Source organism: Triticum aestivum, chromosome 5A (genome assembly GCF_018294505.1).
Source record: "Triticum aestivum cultivar Chinese Spring chromosome 5A, IWGSC CS RefSeq v2.1, whole genome shotgun sequence".
NCBI classification, from domain to species: domain Eukaryota; kingdom Viridiplantae; phylum Streptophyta; class Magnoliopsida; order Poales; family Poaceae; genus Triticum; species Triticum aestivum.
In genome coordinates this window covers 575,523,845-575,549,746 of record NC_057806.1, presented here as the reverse complement: position 1 = coordinate 575,549,746, position 25,902 = coordinate 575,523,845, and the positions used below count along the sequence as shown (strand labels likewise).

Here is a 25,902-nt window from a genome sequence, read left to right as displayed (position 1 = left end):
ACTGCGGAACAAAACATAACTTTCGGGCCTTAAGTGCACATGCCATTACAGAGAGTACTTGTACTTTTTTTTTTTCGAAAAGGAGGAATACCCCCGGCCTCTGCATCTGGACGATGCACACGGCCACTTTATTGATTATAACACAAGACCTTACAAAGTCGTACAACAGTAAGACCAAAGCCACCATCTTCGCAACCTCTGTCGCTACTCCTATCTAACTGATGAAGGGGCGCTGATGGTCTGGGCCTAATACCAAACAGACCTCGCAGCCAAACCTAACATCTGAGACCTGAGGTCCCAACCAGGACTCCTTCCGGGTATGGGCACCCACCAGTCCGGCGTGCTCTTCAACCAGGCCCCCTGCCGGGTATGAGGCCGCCGCAGCCACGTACCATCAATCCATCTTCAGAGCTGTACTGTTGCATGAACCGTGCTAGGCCTCTCTGCCATCGACGCCCCCACGACGCCAGACAGCGCCGCCATCCTGCGCTCGTCCATCATCACACGCCCACCGGCGGGACCCCCGCCGCTCCATGCCGCTGAGACCCGCTGATGTCGACGTGCCAGATGCCACGCCGCTCCTCCTCTTGTCCCCTCCAGTCAACACTTGCTCCAAAACGATGCCCCCAGGAGGGAGAACGACGTCGAAACGTCGCCATCGTCCGATCTGGTAAATCCAGATCTAGGGTTTCCCCCGGAACCTTTCGCGGTTGGCTGGAACGGAACCCTCCGCCGAACCGGTGACGTTGCCGCCGATCCGATCCCACCGCCGTGCGGCGCCCCCGATGGAGATCCTGAAGGTGAGGAGAGGGTCTCGATGTCGCCCACCAGAGGGAGAACGGCGCTGCGAGCGTCGCCAACACCGTGACCGGCACCGCCGGTCAAGGGTTTCCCCCGACCCAGAGCTCGCAACGCCATGCTCCACCAACCAGCCGAGCAGGACAAGCCCGCAGACCGGCCAGCAGAGGAGGAAAGCGAGCCGCCAATTCCAAGCCCGCCACCGACTCGCCGCCCAGCACGGCAAAGACGGTGCACCGAGTGCTCCAGCAGTGGCCGCCGCCACCCGCAACGCCCGCAGCCCCCAGGGGGCCAGATCGGCCGCGCCAGATCAAACCCCCGCCGCCTCCGCCGCGGGGCCGCACCGCCTCCTCCCAGCAGCAAAGCTACCAGATCCGCACGTCTCCGCCGCCGGAGGCCCCGCCGGATCCAGATCCCCCACGAGCGGCGGCCCGCACCGCCGAGACCCCGACCAGGAGAGGGAGGAGAGGTCCCCGCCGCTGCCAGCGCCGCACGGGCTTTGCCCGGCGGACGCCCTCCGGCAGCGGCGAGGAGGAGGGGTGAGCGAGGGCGGAGGGGAATCTCCCGTGACGCGCTCGCGGGGCGCGTCGCGGGAGCCGAGATCTGTTGCGGGAGCGAGAGATACGGAAGTTCTAAAACTTTCGATCCCGTACTTGTACTTAGTGGGGTATTTGAGATATGTTAGTTTTATCGGCTCATTTAGTAATATATGCATAATCGGAGCATGCACTGGCCCGTGTTAGGGGGCAAAGCATGAGCCAGCAATTGAAAAAGTTTGCATCTTTTTTCCTTGGGTTTCGGCGATGTGCCTTGCATCCAAAGGTAGGGCTGCTAATTCCCCACTAAGCCCCACAAATGCAGGCTTTAGCTCATGATCGCATATTGTGCCGCCCAGAAAAGAAGAGAAAAAGTTTTCGGCGCAAAATGTGCTTGGAAAAGCGAGATTTCTTAAAGGCGCGTCACAAGGGATACACCAACTTAATCTGAAATGAGGCGGCATTCGATTGGTTTGACGTACATGTATACCAAAGACCGTCTTGCTGGAATTTGGCAGCATTGACCAAGATTTAGCTAGCCTTCATTTCTCGTAACCTGGTAAAAGGAGTTCCCGAATGCAGAAGATTAGTTAAAAGAGAGTGATATTACCGGATTTATATGAACAACATTCAGTCCTTCTGACAATAATTCCTAATTGCCAGGGGGAGCAACTGAAGCTTGCATTAGAAGTGAGCGTATACACATGATTAAGCCATCCCAAAACAGTGTGTGATATTTATGTCGACCAGGTTACTCCCCGATAAAGAAAGACTCGCAACCCATGTCATCTTTCACCCTTGACGACGGCATTTCCATGATGTTGTTGCGATGCAAAGCAGAGCTGTTCCAAGAGTTTTCTATTGACTGATCAAGCTGATCAGTTCTCGCATCGCCATCACGAAGCCACGCGCGCGCAGAGAAGAAGAAGGGGGGTTCGCTTCAGGCATACTATCACAGACGAAATAATTCTCAGCGAAAAGTGCATTCTTGCTCGCGTCTAGCTAGCTCTTGCTTCAGAAGGACAGGCCGGCCGGGGAGGCGCACAAAGCTGACAATGATGCAGGGTCTATGCATTAGGTTAGCAGCTGGACGAGTCAATGGATGAATGAGTGGAGCTGCGCAGTGCTTGTCCTGTACATTATGAGGATGTGAATATGCACGCTGGATCAATTAGCAGGTCCTCTGTCGTCGAAAAACCTGACTGGTTTTGCATTCGTTGAGTTGGTCTGAGGTGTTCATTCGTTGGTTGGTTGGTATTGCTAGCTTGCTGAAGCATTAAATCAAGTACTCCCTCTGTCCCATAATGTAAGACGTTTTTACATTATGGGACGGAGGGAGTAGTAGCTGGTACTGCTATCCGGAGTTAATCATATTATCCCACACAAGGGCAGGATATGCATAGGTTAATTCATGACCCTGACCACCCATACCAGCCTTTCAGTGATTTAATTTCAGTTGAATTGCTTAGCCACTCATTGCTAGCAGTCAAAAAGGTGACTATATAAGTATGGCCGACTGCGGTAGCTTACATTTCTGGACAGCTATTACATTATTAATCCTGGTAAAAAGGAGCCTTCATGTTGTCTCTAACCCTAGGGTTTAGAGTTTAGAAATGCTCTCATTAACTGAACAAAGAAAAAAGAAAAGATATACACTGTTATTTCTTCATGGCTATAGACTATATGTGCAGACTAATATCTGTATAGTCCACCCATCTTTCTCCCTTATAAATAATGACACACGATTAATATGCATCATGGACATACCTTGGTGTTGTGGCAAAAAAAGAACCTTGTCAAATTACCAATAAGTCAAAATTTAATCGCTTTATTGGAACGACGTGGCTCATTCACGTCTTATTTTCATTGTTGAGGAAATCGTTAACTGGTAACTATTCGGTTGGCTGGCGGGTAAAGAATTAATAGGCTAATTAGCAGGTTAATCTATTAATCGGACGATTTATCAGTTTATTGGATAGTTGGTGACCCTACGAGCAGGGATTAATCGGCAGGTTAACTGGTTAAACAGACGAATTCTTGAACATGGCTTATTTTCTCGAATAAGTGTCCAACATTCTTCTTCTTAAGGAAATATGGAGCTCGATCCACCCATTAGAGTGGTCACTAAAAAAGTGACAAGGATGCAACGATGGTGTTTTCCCCACACCATTTGATAGGTTCGAAATGGAGCAACATTGTAAGAGTAATTTTGAATTCTTTTTTAGTAGCAGTGTCGATCTAAATAGAACTACTAAACCCTACGTGTTCACGTACGTGATCAAGGAGAGAAATGACGTAGTAGCAGCTTGGTGGTTAACTAACAAGTGCATGAGATGAGAGGTCAAATTTTCATAGGTCTCTATGATTGTTTTTTCTTGCGCACTCGTTATTACACAATCAATTTAAGATAACGAACCTATCTAGTCCTCCACGGGCACTCCTACTCGCTATCAACTTCTTTTCGGTGGCCAGCTTTTTGCTAGAGGCTAACAAAAAGGGCAGGAACACGCTGAGTAGTGGCATCAAAGTAAGAGCAGCAAAAGGCACTCCTGCCTGCCCCTTGGAGCGGTACAATACAAACATAGCCTTTCAAATCCGCTGCAAAAGAGATTTTTCAAGATCGTGGAGCCAGCAGAGTGGCCACACATTTCAGTGCTCTCCTTCTCTCTCTAGTCCTTCTCTCTCTCTCTCTAGAGAGAGAGAGAGAGAAAGCCTAGGTAGCCAGCATAGCATGCATATGGGCATGGCCCTCTCTTTTGTCCCAAAAGCTAGCAGCTTTCTTGGCATGAGGAGGCACCAACCATCACTTCCCAATAAAATCCATCCCCCATCCTGCCTGTCTTTCATTTTCTCTTGCATTGGGGTGACAAGTGAGAGTGTTTGGCCTGCCTGGCCACACCACTCTCCCTTCGCTCCCAAGCTTGTCACACTGCCTTTATTTATGCACTCAAAAGGAGAGAGAGAGAGAGAGAGAGAGAGAGAGAGAGAGAGAGAGAGAGCATAGTACTTTTGGTTGCTTTTCTTTTGAGGAGTATTTTTGAGGTTTGACATGCGCGGGCGCACACCATGTCCTTTTTGTGCTTTTCATACATACCCCATGCATGCATGCATACTCGCAACAAGAATTTTGACTTAAAGTTGGGAGCAAAACAATGATACCTGCCCCGGCTCCTACACGTACAAGACATAGTCGTATGCTTGTCACGTCACTTTACGCACGCAATGTGTGTGTGGGTGTGGGTGCATGCAAGAACGGGACAAAACCTAACCACAACAACACCGGAGAATATATGTTACGTCTCATAATTAAAGAAAAGATGGATGAGACTAGCTATAGCCATGCATCCTCATGCAGATCCAGAATATGTCTATCTACCTATAGGACTTAGTAGGTAGGTACGTATCTCTCATAATTACAAGGCGCAAAGTCTGGCATTATGAAGGGATCCATCCATGCTAATTATTTACACATACATGTATGCTAATGCATATACTAAACTCGTAATTACTACTTGTGTATAGATACCTTACTTTGGCGTAGATATATATAACATGATGGTGCAGGCCATGTCGTCGATGAGAGCAGACACCGCTTGGAGGCTCAACTGTGCAAGAACGTGGCAAGCACGCACGTACGAGAGAAAGTCATGCATCTATAGAGATAGATAGCTTAGGCTGGCGCTTTTCTTTTATCTCGTGCAGGGGATATCATGCACTGACTGGGGAAAGGACGAGGACAAGAATGGCGTCCAACCACTGCGATCAAGCATGCACCAACCAGAGTACCAGACATGCATGGCAGCACAATTACTGGCCCATGATCCGTGGATCTGCGGAGAGGATTTCAGCTCATCAGCTGATGGCAGTATAGGTCAATGCTGGGGCTGGGGCTTGTGCCGTGCACCGGTGGTGCTTGTGGTGTGTGTGTGCCCTGGCGTGGCATGGCCATGGCATGATGAGTGCTCATGTCACTTTTCCCATGCCTTGTCGTCGTCGTCTCCGTCGCTCGCGGCCAAAGAATACGGGGGCGGGGGGCATGGGGGCCCTGGCTGGCATTGCAGTGCAAGCAAAGCATGCCCGGCGTGTAATGTATGTATGTGGACGTCCATGCACGCATGTCACCGCCCTTGCCACCTTTGGGCCGGTGCCGGTGCCCTACACGTACGTAGTACACATATGTCCTCGCACATCTCTATCTCTGCACGGGATAAAAGATGGTAACATACGCATGCATGCACCGGCGGTTTTATCTACCTTAAGATGCATGAACGGTCCATGCATGAATTAACAGCCCTGGATTTTGACTTCAAACCAACACAATACCTATAAGTAAGCCGTCTGAATTTAGAATTTGGGTCAGTTGAATTTCGCTTCAAGGAAGGAACAGCCAGAGGGAAGGAAGGAGCTCGCCGGAGAAGCCATCTGGGTCTATCTTAGAGTGCAGGCAACCCCATTATCTATCTTAGGGTGTGGGGTGGTGCAGGTTCGTCGGAAAAAAAAGCTGGCCATTGTGAGGGTTAAAGGGTTGGGGCGGCGACAACACGGCGGTAGGCGGAGCTTGAGCGGAGGGCGGGACAGCGAGGCTGGCAAGGGGACGCCGCCGGACGCGGGCGGTGGTGGCCTGTGGGCGGTTGGGAAGAGACAGATCGAGGGAGGAAGAAGAGAAACAATGCATACTATTATGAGGTGGAAGATGAAGCCCTGAACGTTAGATCTTCATCGAACGGTTAAAATGGAAAGTTAGCAATCAATTGACCACTTATGTCTTCTTTGGTTTGGAAGAATTTTGTAGGAATTTTATAGAATAGAGTTTCTATAGGAAAATTTTCTTTAGATGCCTTTGGTTTATAGGAATAGAATCTTATTCCTACGAAGGAATTCTTCCTATCCTTCGTATTTCATAGGAAAATAAATATTAGCCTAGACTCAATGAAAAAAATCCTATGATGTGATATTTTTATTATAGGTGCAAAAACGGAACGAATTCGTTATTGCTGAGTCCACAAGCATAACCTGCGTGCGTGTTCGCCTCGTGATTCGTGTTTCTGGCAGTATGGGAGCTGCCGTGGACGTTCATCGTCATCGGTGACGGTGTCTGAGCATAGGTCTCTGATGATCAAATGGATCCACCGATGACGACGAAACTGCCAGAACTGCATGGACAGAACTGCATGCAAAACACGCATGATTGACGAACGATGCCAACTAATTAGTTAAGTTTGAGCTAGCCTATAGATACAGATTTCGTACATGCATCATGCATGCATGCTAGGTGGTGCTGTGCATGCAGGAATATGATTAAGCAGTGCCGGTACGCCAAGGGCGCTCACTATGATAACTATATATCTTTATATGTATGGAAAATAAATAAAAATGGTACTGTAGATATATACAAAGATATCTTGCATATGCTGGCCAGCCATGCATGTAGCCTACTATAGTAGCGCTGGAACTAGCCCAGTACAACCTAGGCAGGCATGCTTAACTCATAATTCATGGGAGGGCCCAATTTAAGCACGATATGCCTTTTCCTTTCTGCGTGCCCAAACTATTGTTTGGAATTGTTGATAACTATACAAGAAACATTTCCGTACGAGCTCTCGTGGTGAAAACTTTGGTCACCGGTGTAGTCTAGCATCGTTGGAGGGCATGCGTAGGTGTGGCACAACACCTTAGTAACATACCCGTTTTTTTCTTTTTATTAAAGAAAGAGAGTTTCCTCTACGATTTATTTACCTTTTTTTGTGTGTGGATGAAGCCGATTTCATTTACCTGAAACGAAGTGGTATAACAAGTAGTCTTGTAGCCGAAGCCAAAGGAAAAAAACATACCAAAAACAAGGAGGAAAAACACAAGAACATCAAACATTTTTCCAAAAAGGAGCGCTTTATTATTTAAAAGGTTTAGGTATCACACCTGCGCTCTGCATAACTAAGATGTACATAGCCAACAAGATTCTCACGACAAGCCAAAATAAATGAAGAAGGCGAAATACAAAGAAAATTGAATATCTGTATAATGCTTAACCCGTAGGTGGCCCAATTCTAAAATCATGCTGCCACCCATGTTGGGTAAAAGTATCCCTCGCCGTAGCTTCCAATCGTGTACGCACCTCTGTAAACAGGTCTCGATTCTCCACTCGCTGCAGAGAGGACCATAAACGAAGTGTCCAAGTACATATGTAGATAACCTGCATAAGAGAAGTACTTTGTCATTAAAAATCTTATCATTTCTATATAGCCAAAGCGACTAAATCATGACAAGCGGTCCCACCCTGAGAAGAGTTCTAAACCTGTGATCATCCTCATGTAACAAGTTGGCAAATATATTAGTAACACTACAAGGAGGACACAAGCCAAAAGCTATCTAGATGACTGACATATAGAACAAGTTAATTTACATTGGAAGATCAAATATTTTATTGTCTCATCAAGCGGACAGAATACACATTGCGTACTTTCATGCCAATTCCTTTTAATAAGGTTATCTTTAGTAAGAAGAACTCCGCGGCGAGGATACCATGCAAAGATTTTATTTTTGAGAGGTATTTTCATTCCAGATCTTCTTATTATCAACTGGCACATCAGACTGGATCAAAACTCTATACATAGACTCCATTGAGAATTGCCCATTCTCATGTAGGTTCCAACGAAAGACATCAAACCCTTTGACAATTGTACCGTGGTTAACCGATGGAGAAGTATGTTCCACGATTGGAGTCTAGGTCCAACTAAATCTCTTCTGAACGTCATATTTGATGGAAATGATTCCAAAACCTTGGCAATAGTATCACTTTTGTGACGCACAAAATTGTATAAAGTTGTATATTGTTCGTGGAGAGTGGCATTACATAGCCACTTATCCTCTCAGAATCTAATTTTCGAGACATCCTTAATTAAGAAGGAACCATAGCGGAAGAAATATTTCTTCGTTGCCATTTGTCCCGCCCAAAAATGAGTCCCGGGAACCATAGTGGAAGAAATATTTATCCATCCACGGTTGACAATCAGATGGATGTGCTGCATTTTTATTCTATGATCGAATGGCCGGATGTGAAGCATCGTTAAATCGTTAAAAAAAACGTCGTGTGCATGGCAGTGTTCATGGAATGATCGGTGCCCCCTAATGCACACGATAAAACACAACTGGTCACTGTTAAGCTAGATGGGTTTATTACGAGGTAGTAGGTGACGTGTGCTTTTCTTTGCAGTGACTTGCGAGGTAAGGGAAAGGTACATGCATCTGCGTGGCAATGGCATGGCAGGCCAATGTCATGTGTCTCACCTTTGACGAACACCCCACATAATCAATCGCGGGCCTCTGCAGCTTGCTTAAGAAAACTCTGTGTGGGTCGCCCCATCCCAATCCCATGTACTTATATGCCTGGATAATCCTGGGAAGAGGTCATGATTACGGAGCTCCCATCATGCTTTCCATGAGAATCCTAGGCTGACTGGCACACCCATACTGAATTAATTAAGCTCCAGCCTCAGGACATGTTTAAGAAACATGGCAGCCATTGTAGGGCCAGTTGTTTTGCATTGTGCACACGAGAAAGAAGTTAATGGAGTTTGAAAATTCCTGCGTTCAAATAAGGCTTTCATATTTTTTTAGCCGAATGGATCCAGTTCCGGTTGTGAGAAATTCGAGCGTTTCGATCGTGTTGTCGTCTTGCAAGCGTGGGCAAGGGGAATATGCTCGTACGAGGTCTTGTTCCCAAGAAAGGAGAGAAGCCGAGAAATATTCTCTTCTTGGAAATGGTTGCTCGGATTGTTAATCCATGGATGTCCGACGACATGTGAGCACCTCTGTAGAGGGGCGCAAACGCTATGATACGTGCACACGGCACACCTTTTTTTAGGGCTAAGAAGAAATTCAGTAAAAACCTGCTTCACCTTTTTTTAGAACTTTTTTTGAGGCAAAACTCACTCCATTTATTGATCAATGTTCATACGGATACAATTCAAATCGGCGGGTTGAAGGAGCAAAATGTGGCGCCCCCCAGACAAACCTAGAGTGAACTTTGCGTGACTACCTGCCTTGATATTTGAGTTCCTAGTTTCAAAAATTAAAGAGCAGGATTCGAAACAAAAATTAAAGAGCAGGATTCGAAATTAGCTACAGTAGAGATAATCTCTTTCACTATCGTACCATGTAAACCACCCATGCCATGTTGATGTCGTCGACCACTCCTTTACAGTCATAAGCCATGTTGAGGTAGAGCGCTAGCGAGAGAGCCTCTCGACACACTAGTGTTTCAAGGACAACCGGGTCCTTTAATCCCATGAGTTTCAAAGCGAGCCCGGCGGGCCGGCCCACTGTTTCTGTTTTGTTGGTTTTCTTCTTCTTCCACGTTTTGGTTTTGTCTCCTCTGTTTTCTTCCGTTTTTCACTGTTTTGTTAGTTTTTCAGTGGTTTTGTTCTGGTTTTTAGGTTTTCCCTAGTTTGGTTCAATTTTCCTTTTCGGGTTTTGTTGTTTCTTTTTTGTTTCATTTTCCTTCTTTTTTTGTGTATTATACAAAATGTTCACCGTGTATTACAAAACTAATCAACAAATGTTAAGAAATGTCCACCGTGTATTATGAAAAAGTTCACCGGGTATATTTTATATAATGAAAATATTACGCCATATTTTACAACAGAATTCACCGTGCATTATAAAAATGGTCATCATGTATTAAACAATTAACATATAAAAAGTTTACTGTACTTATAAAATATTCATCGTGTATATAAAAAGTTCAGTGTGTAAACAAAAAACATTCAACACATATTATAAAAAAATAGGAAAAATTGAAAATTTCTAAGTGAGTATTTGAGAATGTTCACCATATATTATCAAAAAGTATTTAAGAAACAAATATAAAAATAAAAGTGTAAAAAACAGCAGAAAAAACATTCAAAACTGTTTCTTTTCGATGTGCACCAATGTCATTATTTCGGTTCCACAATAGCCGCTTGCAGGGACGGCGCATTGGCGTTCGCCTTGTCCATCCGCGCTGGTCTCTTTGCGCCTGCCGCACACTATCGACCCCAATTGCAGGTGATACTTGGGTCTCTTTGCGCTTTTAGTAAGGTTCTATGGACAGGCTCAGTCAAGTGTTAGAACCTTCCATGTGATTTCTTCTTATTCTTTTGTTTCTATGTCTTTCTCATTTTTTTTCTTTGCTTTTTTTGTTTTCTATACATGTCTACTTTTTCAACACGCATTGTACATCTGAAGAATTTTTTACACTCATGGAATACTTTTTAAATACATGATTTTTTTTCCAAATACATAATTTGAACATCTTTTCTGAATATATGACTACTTTTTTCGACACGTGCTGCACATTTTTCGCCAACATCTGAAACATCTTTTATACATACTGAACATTTTTAAAAATAGATGATTATTTTTCTAAATTCATGTTTTGAACATCTTTTTGCATACGTGTTAAAAAAATACACCTTGGAACATGTTTAGATGACCTGTACATTCTATAAACATTTTTTGTACATGTCACGAACATATATTTGAAACCCGTGTTTAAAAAATATAAGGTACATTCTTTTGGAAGGTATGATTTTTTTTTCTTATCACATGAAATTTGATTTACATTGTATAAGCATTCTTTTAATGTCACATACATTTTTTATAAACATGTGAACATGTGTTTTAGTGCCCAAACAAAGTTCTAAACTATGATATTAATTTTTTGACACCGTTTTAGCACATTTAAAATTGGTGATTTTTAAAAGTTAATTTAAATTTTAGAATATATGTATTTGGAACATCTTTAAGAATACGATTTAAATGAAAAAACTGAACAATGAAAAAACAAAGAAGAAAAACGAACTAACCTACACAAAGCTACTTGGACCGGCCCAATAGTAGCGATGGGAGGGCGCCTTCTTTGGTCTCGCTACATGCGGTACATATCCCCTCACAGCCCATTGGCTACATTCTGCGTTTGACAGTCCAGCGCCTACACTGTGGGCTATATGGAAGGCGTGCAATGATATTATCCATGAGAGTATTTTCAGCCACACTTTGCGACCTGTGGTTTCATCACCCAATTTATTTAGGAGCTTGAGATGGATGCCCTGAAAAGTGCACCTAGAGCATCTCAGTCACCTAGACGAGGAGCTGTATGGATCCCCCCTAACAGAGGAGATGCGAAAGGAAATGTTGACGACGCCCCATCGGAAGAAAGGGAAAAGAGTGCAGCAACTGTAATTTTCCGCTCTGAGGAGGGACAACTTTTGGGTGCGCCAGCCCTCGTCATCTCAGCCACCTAGCATACAGGGATGCGATTTGTTTGGCCAAACCTGTAGACTTGAAGTCAATGACAATTGCTTCGTACCGTACCGGTGTGGTCCAAAGTATCTTGGATGGGTCTCTTGGTGAGAATGGTATGATCATAAGAGAAGTTAGAGATTTGAAACTTTCTTTCAGCAAAGTTGATTTCATGTTTGAGAGTAGATAATCTAATGGGGATGCCCATAATTTAACAAGATTCTCTCTTGATTTTGCTCCAGTATGGTTTCTGCAGCCTCCAGACTTTGTAAAACTCTGTATCATTGATTAATAAAGTCTGGTGCTATGCTAAAAAAAAACAGGCCTCGGCCTACACTACAGCTCATCATTTTTTCCTTTATTCGTTGATAGCAAAAAAAGGCACATCAAACGTGTGCGTGTTTGCAGGAGTTTGTTCATGTACTTTAAATGAAAAAAACACTTTGTTTAAAAAAATGTTGAATCTGTTTGGCAAAACATTTCACGTACCTTAAATAAAATGTTCGTGCTATTAATGAAATCATTGAGGTACTGTCGAAAATGTTCAAGTTGCTCAAACAAATGTTCATGTACTTTAAGTAAACTGTACACTAAGTTCAGAAGAAATGTTCATGTACTTTAAATAAAATGCTCACGCAATAGATAAACTTCACGTTTCAAAAATGTTATGTTGTTCAAAACAATGTTCACCATGTATTAAGAAGTTTTTATCGTGTGCTTTAAAACCTATGAAAAAAATGTTCAAGCCATTTTAAAAAGTTAAAAAATGAACATTTCATGAACTTTTTCGAAATACTGAATGAATACATGACAATCATTTTTTTCCAAAAAAGTTAATATTTTTTGAATACGCATAGGGCAATATTTAAAAAGATGTGATGAGCCAGTTTTTAAATACACAACAAACATTTTTAGATACATTATATATATTTTTTTAATTGATAAAAAAGAAAGAATGGAATAATATAAAAATAATTTAAAATACAAAAGGAAAAATGGAAAAGAAAAAACAAAACACCAGGGGGGAAATAGGACATAAGAAAAATGACATAATAGAAAAGGCAAAAGAGAAGAAGGAAAAAAAGAAAAGGTCGGACGACCATATCTATACTTAATAACAAAGGGGCTATTGCTTCTTGCCGATGCTACGAAAATTGCCATCACAATTACAAAATATTTCCCACCAATGCGACCTATAAGTGATAAAAAAAATGTTTCACACAGGGGAATCCCCCGCCTGGGGTGGCCCATGCAGTAGAAGACCCAGCGCGCCCGTTTGGGCGGCCAATGTCCGAGCAGCCTAATTTTAAATATTATTTTTTCTTTTTTCTTTTTTCTTTTCTGTTTTCGCTTTTTTCTATTTTAAATAATTTGGGACATGAGAAAAGTTGCGAGAATTAGAAACAAAATGCGAATTTTCAAATAAAATGTTTAAAGAATCAGAAAATGTTTGTGGATTCAAAAAATGTTCGTGATTTTATAAATAAATATTTGCTTATTCAAAAAATGCTCACAATTTTGGAAATAAAAAATATTTGAAATTTTGAGAACAAATGTTCGGGAAATCAATGCAATGGTACGATAGCATGGTGATGTAAAAATAATAAGGTAATTAACATGTGCAAATAATTAAAAGGGGCTTTTTCTCTGAGATGTTACACAATTCTTGCGCATGTACTAATCCTTGGTGCAAGGATTGGAAGAATATTCATGATCATTTAAAACTTGACTTGGAGAGACCTTTGTCCTTGTGTTATTAAGGATGTTTGGCAGCCCAATTCCAAAATTTGGGATGTAGATAAGATATTTCGAACGTTCCAATTATCAATGCTAATTTCAATGATACTATATGCTAGACTCACACACCTAGTGCAGATTGTTCTACCAATAGCTCATATAAAACCTTCTTGAAGGATGTCCAATCTTCATCTCCAGGACGAAGTTCAACAGTCACGGATCAGGAAATAGCCACCCTCAATCAGGTTTGGAAAAAAAAAACTCCATTGCTCCTATAGTAAAAACTTTTGCTCGGAGACTCATTAGAAGGGCTATGGCTTCTGGTTTTAGGGCTTCAAGATGTTCCAACCATACTAAGAAAGAATGCTGTGGCTATGGAAAAATTGAAACTGATTGGCATATGTTTTTTCATTGTAAATTTGCGAGATCTGTTTAGTTTTCTTATGGTCTCAAAACTGATGCTTTGGATCCTAACCTGTATGGCTTTATATCCTTCGTCTATCATTCACCTTATCTTGCCTGCACAACATTCAGAGTAAATCTGGCTAGTGTATTCACTCTTCTATGGAATGTTTGGAAAGCTACAAATGAGGTTTGATTCAAGAAAAAATCTTGGACCCCTTTGCGGGTTGTGTTCGCTACAAAAGCAATGCTAAATGCAGGTTTAAAAGAGGCTACAGAAGAACATATCAGGACCCCAACTTTAAGTTCTTCTAAGAAATCCCCATGCACCTTACCACCAGCAGGTACCTCGGCATACGTTGTCGCAACCTTTAATCCTTCTACCGCACGGAATAAAGCTTCCTTTGGAGTGTTCCTCGAAAATGCATTTTCTAGACATTCTGTTTTCATTCAAGCGGCGACCTCGAATGTGTTTTCAGTTTTGCAAGTAGAAGCCATGGGTTTACTTCTTGGTGGTTCGGCTGTCATGGCATTGGGATGGAGCTCTGTTTCTTTCAGAAAGGTCAATGCTGTGGAAGGAAGAAATAGAAACTTACTCCCCAACCCAGGGCATTGGAGGATCAAGCATATACTTGCCGATTTCTTCAACTTTGCTTCTTGCCTCAACTCCTACAAGGACCCAAAATCTCCTTGCTCATTCTCTGGCCAAAGAAGACTTTCTTATGTAGATCTTCCACTAGCTGCTCTTTCCTATGCAGCAAAGCTTGCAGATGTAATATCAGAATGGCCTTTGAAGCCATTTCTTTACCTTAGGGAAAGCTACTCTCTGCACACTGTTTGGCATGTTAGCTGAATAAAATTTATCCCCTTTAAGGGCAACAATTTGGCAAAAATAATAATCCATCACAATTTTGAAGCGCCACTAGAACATGAGGGGAAAGCGTGTGCTTAATTTTTCATCGAGTCACTGCTCTCATCAATGAATGAAAGAATCTTTACATAGGTGTCCTTATCTATTTAAAGCAGCTGTAATATACGTCAACTAAACAACGTATATGCATATCATCCGGACTACACTACAGTTCCTACATCTACGCAGGCAGTATGTTACTCCCTCTGTGAACTAATGTAGGACGTTTTTGCAGTTCAAATTGACTGCAAAAACGTCTTATATTAGTGTGCAGAGGTAGTATTACTGTACTTTATTTTTCCTGTCGCACACATCTGCATGCATTTCAGTACCATTTCCAGTTGATTGGGGACGCTCTCCTTCAGGCAGCTGCAACTGCAAGTGTGCTCATTTCACCTCTCATCTGCAGCTAGTCCATGCCGCAGAGGCGACCGGAACGCTCCTCTCGGCGTGGACGTCTCATTCTCGCCCCCCTTCGTCACAATGCTGTTGAAGCTCCGCCTCAGCGGCGAGGCAAACCGGGTGGACGCAGACCTGGCGGCGGCGGCGCACCGCGGCGACAGGTTCATCTGCTCTAGCGCGTGCGCTTGGAGCTCCGAAGGGTAGTCGCGCACGCACCCGATCCGAGGGCCTGCCCCGGTCGTCCACTTGAAGGACAACTGCTTGCCGAGCTGGTACGACTTCATGTCCTTCTTGGAGTTGATCCTCTGAAGGATCTTCTCGCGCGCCACCACTGGTTCCTCCCGTTTCTCTGTCTCCGTAGATGTTGTTTGAATAGCTTGAGTTGTCTGAAGAGAGCCAGTTTCTTCAACTGCAGCAGGGCCATCTTCAGACTTGTCGTTCTCCGACGAGATCCTCTTGAGGCTGCCCCAGAATTCCTCGTCCTCCTCTGCTGGGCTCATCTGCAGCAATTTGAAACATGTAGTAAGACCACAGTGCTACAATGTATTATTGACACAATGACACGACACGGCCGGAAATGTCGTGTAATTTTTGTCTGAATCGTATCGTAGGATGCTTACCTTAACATCAGTGAGATCAACCAAGTTGTCCATGAGGAAGCTTTTGAACTCCTGGAAGTTCTCCTCTGTGGGGCGGTAGTGACCGCTGTGAGGCCAAATAGCCTGCCAACAATAAAGTTCAGATGGTGTCAGCATGTTGCCTGACAAAACTGGATGTAATATAAGAGCAGTTTGCAGATAGGAATTGCTTACCTTCAGGGTTCCATTTTCAGCAACCAGTCTCCCAGCAGCAGAGGTAGCTCCCCCAGCAAGAAAGCTAGAATGCTGAAATTTACCTTTCTTCTTCTGCAATTCACAATGGCAAGATTCATATCACACACTGAACTGGTATTTCTACAGTTGATTATGTTAGGGCTGCCCTCCCTATACGATGGCATGCGCATAACTGCATATTTACCTGACCAACGTACAAGCTCTTAGATGTGCTAAGAACAAAGATCCACTTTGCGTCTCTCGGGCCGAAGGACGTGTCGATTATTTGCCGGCTCTTCTTGTACAACAACTTGCTGTCCTCAATCACGACTTCATAGTCCTCTCTTTCCTTCTGCACAGTTTCAATACATTCTGTCAGCCACCATATATGCGTTGCTACAACTCCTACTCAGTCCTGCTCAGTCTATGATTGGGAAACACTACTTACCGGACCGAGGTACTTGATGCACTGGCTGAGAAGCTTGGATCGGGAGCACTTGCCTTCAAGATTGATCTCCTTGCCTTCTCCAACATCAAGCCTGGATTTTTAGCGATGACAAGGACCATAAGTTCACATTCTTCTGTTCGTTGGATGAACAATTCAGAAATGTGGCTAGTGACTAGAGTGAGCTAATTAACTTACCAGTAGAAGAAAGGCTGGTTGCTTTCACTGTGGAGCCAGCAATCATAGTAGTAGTGCAGGTTGTGGCCGTAGCGGTGGCGCGGGTCAATCTCCATTAACAATTTGATTTGAGTACCAATATCAGCTCATGGCGTGGTAAATAAAACATAGTACTACGTACATCAGTAAGAAGATGGAAAAAATGACGAGACACTCACCGCTTCGAGCCAATGCTGCAATGCGAGTTTCTGCGCCTTGTCATCCTTGGACAGTCCCTTTCCAACCTGAAGAAGAGAAAAACGCGCCCAAATTTGACAAGATATTCAGCCCAGTTTTGCCGATTTCAGACCAGATTTGTTTGGGAACAAATTCAGATGCGAAATTTGTTGTCCTACCTTGGCAGCTCGGGATCTGGCCCTGGACCACTTGGACACGGCCGTCTCCTGCTTCTCGATGTCGAAGAAGGAGACGGAGCTGCGGTTGAGGAGCGCGAAGTCCAGCAGCTTCCACCAGCTCTGCTCCACCAGCACGGCGCAGTCGGCCAGCTGCCGCCGCGTGCGGAAGCTCTTGTACACCTTCTGCAGCCTGAGCGCCGCAGCATCGTGCCTCGGGCTCTCCGCCCCCGCGCTCAGCCTGGCAAGCTCCCTCGGCGCAAGCGGCGGCGGCGCCTCGGCCTCGGCGCCGGCGCCGGCTGTCCTGATGGAGATCTCGGTCTCCAGCTGGAGAGAGCCCGGGCTGTCGTCCAGCTGCCGCTCCCTCTTGAAGCTGAGCGACCCCTGTATGAGCAGCTTACCGGAGCCCAAGGCCCTGAGCATCGTCGGCTCGCCGCCGTCGGCCGGCGCGAGGATGCCTTCCTCCATGGGGTCATAGTCATCGGCGGGGCAGGAGAACATGACCCCCATTGTTCTAGTAGCCTGGACCTACCTTGACACGAACTGGAAGAAACAAGGCCAAAATCAAGCCATTGCTTCAGATGCCAACCATCGGTGCTGAACAAGAAGAAGAAACGGCAAAAATCATTGCTACAAAATCATGGAGAACACTCTCACCTCCGGCCGGCCTCCAACAAGAAGGTCTGAGGTATGCCTGCTGCTGCTTGAATGTTTGGTGTTGTCCGGCTGTTTGCCCGCCGCTCCCCTGTAAACAAAGCACCGACTGCAACTGGTGGTGGTTTGGTAGCTACTGCACGTGGTTGTCAGTCGAGGGGAGCTAATTATCCGATCGATATGAATGGATGTGTGTGCTACTGCTAGTGTGAGACAACGGCAATATGTAGGGAGACGGAGGCTGGCCGGCGGTGGCGGCGGCGGTGGCGGTGTAGATAGGGACTTCCATTTTCCATTCCACGTGCTCCGACCGAACCGCATCTGGCAGCTGTCCGCCGGGAATAGCGTGTATCGAAACCAGCGATGCTCCCCGTATCTGCACCTTCCTCCTGTTTTCCTCTCCATCCGTACCGTACCCAGGCATGCAGCGAGCCCCTTTTCCACCGTTGCACGAATCATGGCGCCAGGCCGCTGCCACGTCAGATTTGAAACTAGGTCGATGTAAGACAAAAGGCAGCGAACATTTCACTTATTCAAAACAATCCTCGCCACCACACTGGCTAGCGGCGCAGTCCCCCTCATCGGAGAATTGTGTTCGAATATATTTCCTTGAAGTATTTCAGTTGGCATTTTTATATTTTTTTAAGAGATGGTGTTTTTTCTATTAAACAGATACCCAGTTTTGTTTTAAGAGATGTCGTTTTTATTTTATTAAATAGGTGGAATTTTTAAATTAAGAGATGGCATTTAAAATTATTAAGAGAGCATTTTTATTTTATTAAGATATAGCATTTTTTAATTAAGAGATGGAATTTTCAATTATTAAGAGATGGAATTTTTATATTAAAAGATAACATTTTATTTAAGGACATGGTCTTTTTATATTAAGAGCTGGCATATTTCATTTAAAGAGATCTCATTTTTTGTTTAAAGAGATGACACTTTTATATTAGAAGATAGCATTTTTTTATTTAGAGAGGTGCCATATTTTTATTTAAAGAGATGACATTTTTTTTATTTAAAGAGGTGTCATTTTTATATTAAGAAATGGCATTTTTTATTTAAAAAGATGGCATTTTTATATTAAGAGATGGCATTTTTCATTAAAAGAGGTGTCTTTTTTATATTAAGAGGTGGCATTTTCATTTAAAGAAATGACATCTTTGTAATAAGAGATGGCATTTTCGATTAAAAGAGATGGCATTTTTATATTAAGAGATGGCATTATTTTAAAGAGGTGTCATTTTTATATTAAGAGATGTCATTTTTTTAAAAGAGATGGCATTTTTTATATTAAGAGATGGCATTTTTAATTCAAAGAGGTGTAAGTTTTATATTAAGAGATGGCATTTTTCATTTATAGAGATGACATTTCTTATTTAAAGAGGTGTCATTTTTATATTAAGAGATGTCGTTCTTTTAAAGAGATGGCATTTTTATATTAAGAGATGGCATTTTTAATTTAAAGAGGTGACATTTTTATATTAAGAGATGGCATTTTTATAAGGTATTGCTTATTTAAAGAGGTGTCATTGTTATATTAAGAGATGTCGTTTTTTTAAAGACATGACATTTTTAATTTAAAGAGGTGGCATTTTTATATTAAGAGATGGCATTTTATATTTAGAGAGGTGGCTTTTTTATTAAGAGATAGCATTTTTTAAAGAGATGCTTTCTTTTAGGTACATGGCATTTTTTTCTCTGTTTTTACAAGAAAATATGTTTTTTCACCCACTACATTTAAATAAAAAAACAGTAAACTGGGCCTATGGGCCAATGGGGGTTCGCCCTGGCCCGTCCCCTGGCGAACGATCGATGGGGACCGATTTGTTCCTGGGAGCAGCTCGTCCGAGCGACAAATTCAGTCGTTGGAGCCTCCCTCCCCGACGATCGATCATCGGATATTTGCGTCCATATTTTATGGACATATCCAATGTAACGTAATCCTAAATGCTAAACCACTAACGTCAGGTGACAATGTTTTCCGAGCAAACGACCCATGGGCCGTTTGATTGAGTGCACGAATCGTGTGGCAATGCACCATAGGGTCAAGCCATTCGCTCTACTGTGATTTATGTGCGAATACTCCCGCACTACCTACTCTCCTATAAGAGTGGAGAGCTTTGTCCATACCCAACAACGCTTAAATGTGGTCAAATAGGTTTTATGGGCTAGGCATGGCACGACCCACCTAGACACACCAAGTACATAAGTCGTGCCAGGCATGACACGACCCACCCAGGCACGCAAAGTACACGGCCCATGTTGGGCCAGCACGCGTGCTACCCTCCCGCCCCAGGTACGACCCCTTCTTACACGGGCCGGTATGGCGGCCCATTAAACATGGCGTGTTGTGTGGGTACCCGTGCCCAGCCTCAAAAGCAGAGGCAGGACCCGATTATAAACATGTCGCAAAAGGCCCACATGGGCAGCATGCTAAGACTGACCCATTTGGCTAGGTTTGACAGTGCTTCTCTTTCTCTCACTCTATTCCTCCTCCCACTTGCTGACGCGATCTCTGTTACGTTGCTACCACTAGCGCACCTACGCCCTCACTGTGGCCGAGAGCCGCTTCTCCTGCCCGACGGACTGTCGGCAACGAGACACACCTCCCCCCTTCCCCTTCTCTATCGCGCATCCATGCCCGCACGACCTGTCGCTGCGACTGTGGCTGGGTGTTGAGGAGGAGCCACATGAGACGGAGGGTGACGAGGAGCTGTCGCAAAAGGTGGTGGACGATTGGCAATCATCGCTACAGCCCATCTCCAACTTATCGGCGCTGCAGAAGAACCGCTATGGGGGATGGAGGACGCCAAGGAACCGCCGTGTGCGGTCAACGACGACGAACCGTGTCAAGTTTTTAATTAATATATTTTATGTAAGTTTGAAAATGTATTGAAGATTAGACAAAATAATTTTTTTAGGATAGAGGTTTTGCTAGATGAGCAACAGTGATTCTCCTAAAAAGAAAATTAGGGAAATGGAATAGGAAGAAGAGATAGGAGATCTGCTAGAGATGTTCTGAGTGAGCACTGATTGCCATGGATGCCAATACAGCCTACACTTTCACACTTGAAGTTGAATACAAATTTTAAAACTTTAAGCTCAGACGCAACACTAGCAAATTTTAGGAGATTTACCTTGTCATCCTAACATAAACTTGTCACCCGGTTGCAATTCCACGGGTACTCGAGTAGGTTCTGGTCGATGGTGCATGTGCATATCATACTGACACACTCTACTATACAATCCCACTATGATTCACAATTTCACGTCTTATGTATGGGGCGACGAACCGCGCGCTGATGATATCTAGTATCACTTGCCGTTGGTCGGCGGCGCCATCTGCCCAGCGTCCCCGTCCTCCACCTTGCCGGCGCGGGCCTCCGCGGCGATCGCCTTGGCCTCGTCGTAGGAGGCGTGCAGGCCGACGAAGAGGTAGTAGACGAGCAGCGCGGCGCTCCATATCCCGAACCTCTCGAACGACTTGGCGTCGATGGAGCCCAGCAGGAAGATGTTGATGGCGATGGACGCCGACGGCAGCCACGGCACCAGCGGCGCCCCCCACAGCTTGGGCGTCCTCGCCTGCGGCACCAGCGCCCACAGGCACACCGTCGACGCCAGCCACGCCGGCACCGTCACCGCGTACGGCACCCACCCGTCCACGTTCAGGCCCCAGCACGTGGCCGTCGCCACGGACGTGGCCAGGATGGCGGCGATGCAGGCCACGAGCTTGTTGCGGTCGGCGGCGGTGGTCTCGCCGGTGACGTAGTAGCGGCGGACGAGCAGCGCGACGGCGACGAGCATGAAGATGAAGAGCGTGGAGATGGAGAGGAGGTTGGCGAGGATGCCGAGGTCGGTGAAGAAGGCGATGGCGGCGGTGGCGAGGAGCATGACGACGGTGGCGTTGACGGGCGTGCCGGTCCTGGGGTGCACCTGCGCGAGCCAGGGCGGCATCATGTGCGTGCGGGCGATGTGCGTGAGGTAGCGCGCCTGGCCGACGGCGCTGACGAGCAGCACGGTGGTCATCCCCTTGAGCGCGCCGAAGGCGACGACGTACTTGGCCCAGTCCATGCCCCGGTCGGCGAAGGCGACGGAGAAGGGCGCGTCCTTGTCGATGGCGCCGTAGGGCTGCATGAGGCACAGCGTGACGGCGAGCACGCAGTACAGCGCGGTGGTGACGGCCATGGACCCCACGAGGCCGATGGGGATGTCGCGGGCGGGGTTCCTGGTCTCCTCGGCCATGGTGCTGACGGCGTCGAAGCCGATGTAGGCGAAGAAGAGGACGGCTGAGGCGGCGAAGATGCCGCGGGTGCCGAAGGGCGTGAAGTCGCGCATGTTGGACGTGTCGGCCTTGGTGAGGCCGGCGACGATGATGAAGGCGATGACGGCGAGGTGGAGGATGGAGAGGAGGTAGTTGAAGCGAGAGGAGCCCTTGGTGCTGAGGACGGCGAGGGCGCAGATGAGCGTGATGACCACGACGGCGATGGGGTCGAGCTCGGAGTAGTGGGGGGAGAGGGCGGGGGCGTGGATGCGGAAGTCGCCGGGCTGGTGGTTGAGCAGCGTGGCGAAGTAGGAGGTCCAGGCGCGCGCCACCGCCGCGCCGCCGATGCAGTACTCGAGGAGGATGTTGCCCGCCGCCACGAACGCCATGAAGTCGCCCAGCTCCACCCGGAGGTACGCGAACGAACCGCCTGCAATGCAGCCATTCTTTTTATCAACCTTCTTCGTCAGCCGTCAGGGATTGATCGAAGCCGATCCTTCGCAAGAATTTTGTCGAGCGCTTATTTTATTTTATTTTTCTGCTGATGAAATGCCAACACTTATATGGTTGCTACCTCGAAAATCCTAATAGTTTGCCTAATTCACATCTAGACGTTTTTTAAGAATATCACATCTAAGCTCTCACAAATACACAACAATAAAGCAAAAAAACTGAAAAAAAAACCATAAACCTAGTGGACATCAGGTTAATTGTGACATAACTATGTCACATCTAGATGTGTTCTAAACAGACCCAAATCCTAAACCTATGAAGGACTGTAGCTGCTACCAAAACTCCAACTAATTTAAACATGCCCCCGAACCCTCCCCCGATTTTCAGGTGGGGTGGGCCTAGCCCCCTCCTTTAATCCGATCAAATAGTCCCACGTTAGATTAGTTCGTAACTTTAGGTAAACCATTGCGTGGATGTAGCATTGCCCTTACTACGCTCTGTTTCTATCTTCACATGGCACGCTAGAATTTCCTGGAAAATCTGGTATACTGGAACTGAATAATTCGTCAATTTGGCTAGTTGACAAAGTACTAGCACAAACATAAAGTTGGTTAAAACATTTATGTACAAGTAAGTTCATGCTATTGGATCTGTCTATGACACATCTAGATATGACATAAACTGATGTTCACTTTGTTCGTGGTCTATTTTTTTGTCCTAGTTTTTTTTATATTGCACTATATATATGGAAGGTTAGATGTGACATCATTAAAAAATATCTAGATGTGAATTAGACCAACTGTAGTTTTTTTCCGCTTGAACTATGTCTTGCTGAAGTTATTAGTACTCCCTCCGTCCGAAAATACTTATCGAAGAAATGGATAAAAATAAATGTCTCTAGAACTAAGATATGTCTATATGCATCCATTCCTCCGACAAGTATTTCCGGACGGAGGGAGTATAACGTAACGTGCTGTAGAACTCAATTGACGGTTCTTATAAAATAATAAGAAGAAGAAAAAACCGGACGCCCATCTCATCCCTGTCACTATACTTACACTGTTAGCATTCGGTCAAAGGAGGAGAATTCTCAGAAAGCAGAGTATTTGACCAAATCAACAGTAGTACTGGACTTGTCACTTGAGACTAGTTTGGTGAGGTGAAGTGTGAACTATCTATCACCCAACGTCCAAGGAGAATTGACGAACGATATTATTTTTAAAACACCGTTCATTTTGAAAGGAAAAGAAAAAGAAAAAGAAACTTATTAAGGCGTGCGAGGTCAAGGATCCATGTGAGCCGGTCTCAACTCAAGTCATCACTTGGACTGGATAGCATCGCATCAGTGTGGAAAAGAATGCCACACACTTGCTCTGGGCTTTGACTTGTCCCCTGGAAAACTGAACAAGTATAAATCCTGTCACGTTGTAAGTGTTGGCCAGATTCGAAGTGAGCGAGAGGCCGGTCCATATGGTAAATTCAACCGATATCTTGTCCCCCCTGTGAAGATTATAGATCAAGCATACTCATCCTTCGCTGGTTCATTTGGCAATTAGACGGGAAATTGCCAAAATAGCTCAGAATCTCTACAAGTGTAATTGTTATAACTGTATTTCTAATTTAAGGGCCTGCTTCATGTTTGGACTTCTTTAGCAGTGACAGAGAATCTTTCCAATTTGTAACGTGCCTTCTTATCCATCAAATTCACTACAAAAACTACTCCCTCTAACGTTGTACGAAAGCCGCGACAATTAATTTGGATCGAAAGGAGTACTTAGTAAGTTTCTCCATTAACCAAATCAACCAAAGAGAAATGAAAAGCATCTTGATTAATCGTCAGACGGCGACGGCGGGAGAAATCCTGAACCGCGGATCATGCCTGTGTGTTTCTCTTGCGAACTTAAACCAGATCATGCGCGTCGGGCCGATATATAGCACCTAGGTACGCATGCGTATGTGTTGTGTGCACGTGGCACGTACCTGCGACGGGTATCTCGACGGCGAACTCGGTGTAGCAGAAGACGGAGAGCATGGCGGAGACGCCGGAGACGACGTAGGAGACGACGACGGCGGGGCCGGCCACCTCCTTGGCCTCCTGCCCCGTGAGCACGAAGATGCCGGCGCCGATGACGGCGCCCACGCCGAACCAGGCCAGGTCCCACCAGGTGAGGTCGCGCTTCATGTCGGCGCCGCTCCGCGCGCGCACCTCGTGCAGCTCCGTGGCCTCCAGGGAGCGCGACGTGAGGCGGTCCGCCAGCCGCGGCCCCGTGCTCCGCAGCGCGCGCCCGTACGCCGCCCAGCTCGAGAACGACTCCTCCGGGAAGAAGTCCGCCTTGGCGCACGCGCACCCGCGCCGCCGCGCGCCGCCGCCGCCGGCCTCGGCGCCCATCGCCATGGCCGTCGATGGGCTATCTTCCTGTCCCGGCTCTTGTGTATGGGCTGGTTTGTCTGGCTCTGGGCGGGCTCCCTCGGGGCGTCCGCTTGGTCGTGTCGCGGAGAGGAGATGGGCGGGGTTTTAAGAAGGAGGAGGGTGCGCGTGCGTGGGTTTTTAAGCTGGCAACTGGTTAGTTTTTCTTCTTCTTCCAAAAGCTGCGTTGGAACCGGCGTGCTCCAGGGTGGCGACCGCGCACCCCTGATCGGCTCACCGTTGGCTGTTTGCGCATGATTGGAGGCTTGGAGCACATATCGTGGATCGTTTCCGTTTGTTTACCAATGAACCGCGACGGGACACACCGCGCATGTGCAGAACGCACGGTGCGCTGTGCAGTGCAGGTATGGTCCGGGTCAGCGGCGAACATGGGAACGCCATTAAAAACCGGGCTGGTAGCATGCCAACGCACGCACGCGAGAGGTCACACTGCCTAGTTTGCACTTTGCAGGCACCCATCTTCAGACCTGTCCGGATGCATTTGTTTGGGACAAACGGATAAATCACACGACCCAGCGCGCAGGTGCAAACGGACTTTTGTCTGTTTTATGTCTGCTTTCGACTTATCCACGGTCCAAGTTTTGGGTCGCTTTTGAAGTGAAACGGACATCGCGCGGACGAGCGGGACGCTCGCACTTGTCTTCCTCTGGCCCGTCCGTCGGTGGCACAAAGCACCACCCCGGCGCCCCATTTCGCGCCATTTCCTCCCAAACCCTCCCACATCCCGCCCACTACCCTTCCGTCCGTGGCCGATGCCCCGCTGAATTCTGACGGCTAGACCGTCGACCTGCTCGAAAAGGTGAAGAAGAAGGCGACGGCCAAGGGTCCGATGAAGCCGCGGTCGGAACTCATGCCGGCGGAGCTCACAAAGCTGGACGCGGAATCGGCCAAGAGGAGGAACCGGAGGGCGGCGGCCAAGGGCAAGAACGACGCGGCCAAGTTCGCCGCTGAGCGCGATGCGTTGCAGGCCACGCGGCGCAAGGTCGACGTGGACGAGAAGGAGGACATCGTCAACAAAGCGCATGCCCTCCTCATGCTTGGGATTTGCCATCCGGCGGGTTTCTCGGCAGCGCCCGTCGGCCCGGCGAGCACAGGCTCGTTGGTCGCCAGGCCTCCACACTGCCCCTCGCCTACGTCGCGGACCACGCCTTTGTCGCCCAGTTTTTTTTCCGCCAAGGCACGAAGGCCAGACCCGTTTCTCGGGTCGCCGAACG

The 25,902-nt window shown here is 46.3% G+C and overlaps 2 protein-coding genes across 2 annotated transcripts; both read right to left on the bottom strand.

The window, feature by feature from the left end:
- Window positions 1–14,681: 14,681 nt before the first annotated feature.
- On the bottom strand, window positions 14,682–17,863 carry LOC123104918 (IQ domain-containing protein IQM6). The gene is made up of 9 exons (XM_044526857.1): window positions 17,547–17,863; window positions 16,893–17,432; window positions 16,716–16,781; window positions 16,519–16,607; window positions 16,324–16,414; window positions 16,081–16,227; window positions 15,876–15,968; window positions 15,684–15,785; window positions 14,682–15,563 (listed from the first exon to the last, which is right to left on the bottom strand). Exons 2-9 carry the CDS (start codon window positions 17,397–17,399, stop codon window positions 15,054–15,056), a joined length of 1,605 nt encoding a protein of 534 aa, XP_044382792.1. The 5' UTR covers window positions 17,400–17,432; window positions 17,547–17,863; the 3' UTR covers window positions 14,682–15,053.
- Window positions 17,864–20,585: 2,722 nt separating this feature from the next.
- LOC123104917 (cationic amino acid transporter 1) lies at window positions 20,586–24,759 on the bottom strand. Its single transcript, XM_044526855.1, has 2 exons — window positions 24,241–24,759; window positions 20,586–22,237 (listed from the first exon to the last, which is right to left on the bottom strand). Exons 1-2 carry the CDS (start codon window positions 24,653–24,655, stop codon window positions 20,862–20,864), a joined length of 1,791 nt encoding a protein of 596 aa, XP_044382790.1. The 5' UTR covers window positions 24,656–24,759; the 3' UTR covers window positions 20,586–20,861.
- Between the last annotated feature and the right edge of the window lie 1,143 nt (window positions 24,760–25,902).

Coding starts and splice junctions, on each gene's coding strand:
- LOC123104918 (XM_044526857.1), bottom strand. CDS start 17,399: ATGGGGGTCATGTTCTCCTGCCCCGCCGATGACTATGACCCCATGGAG. Junction 16,782..16,892: donor CCAGATCCCGAGCTGCCAAG/GTAGGACAACAA, acceptor TCTCTTCTTCAG/GTTGGAAAGGGACTGTCCAA. Junction 15,564..15,683: donor TTGATCTCACTGATGTTAAG/GTAAGCATCCTA, acceptor AAATTGCTGCAG/ATGAGCCCAGCAGAGGAGGA.
- LOC123104917 (XM_044526855.1), bottom strand. CDS start 24,655: ATGGCGATGGGCGCCGAGGCCGGCGGCGGCGGCGCGCGGCGGCGCGGG. Junction 22,238..24,240: donor CGTCGAGATACCCGTCGCAG/GTACGTGCCACG, acceptor GCTGCATTGCAG/GCGGTTCGTTCGCGTACCTC.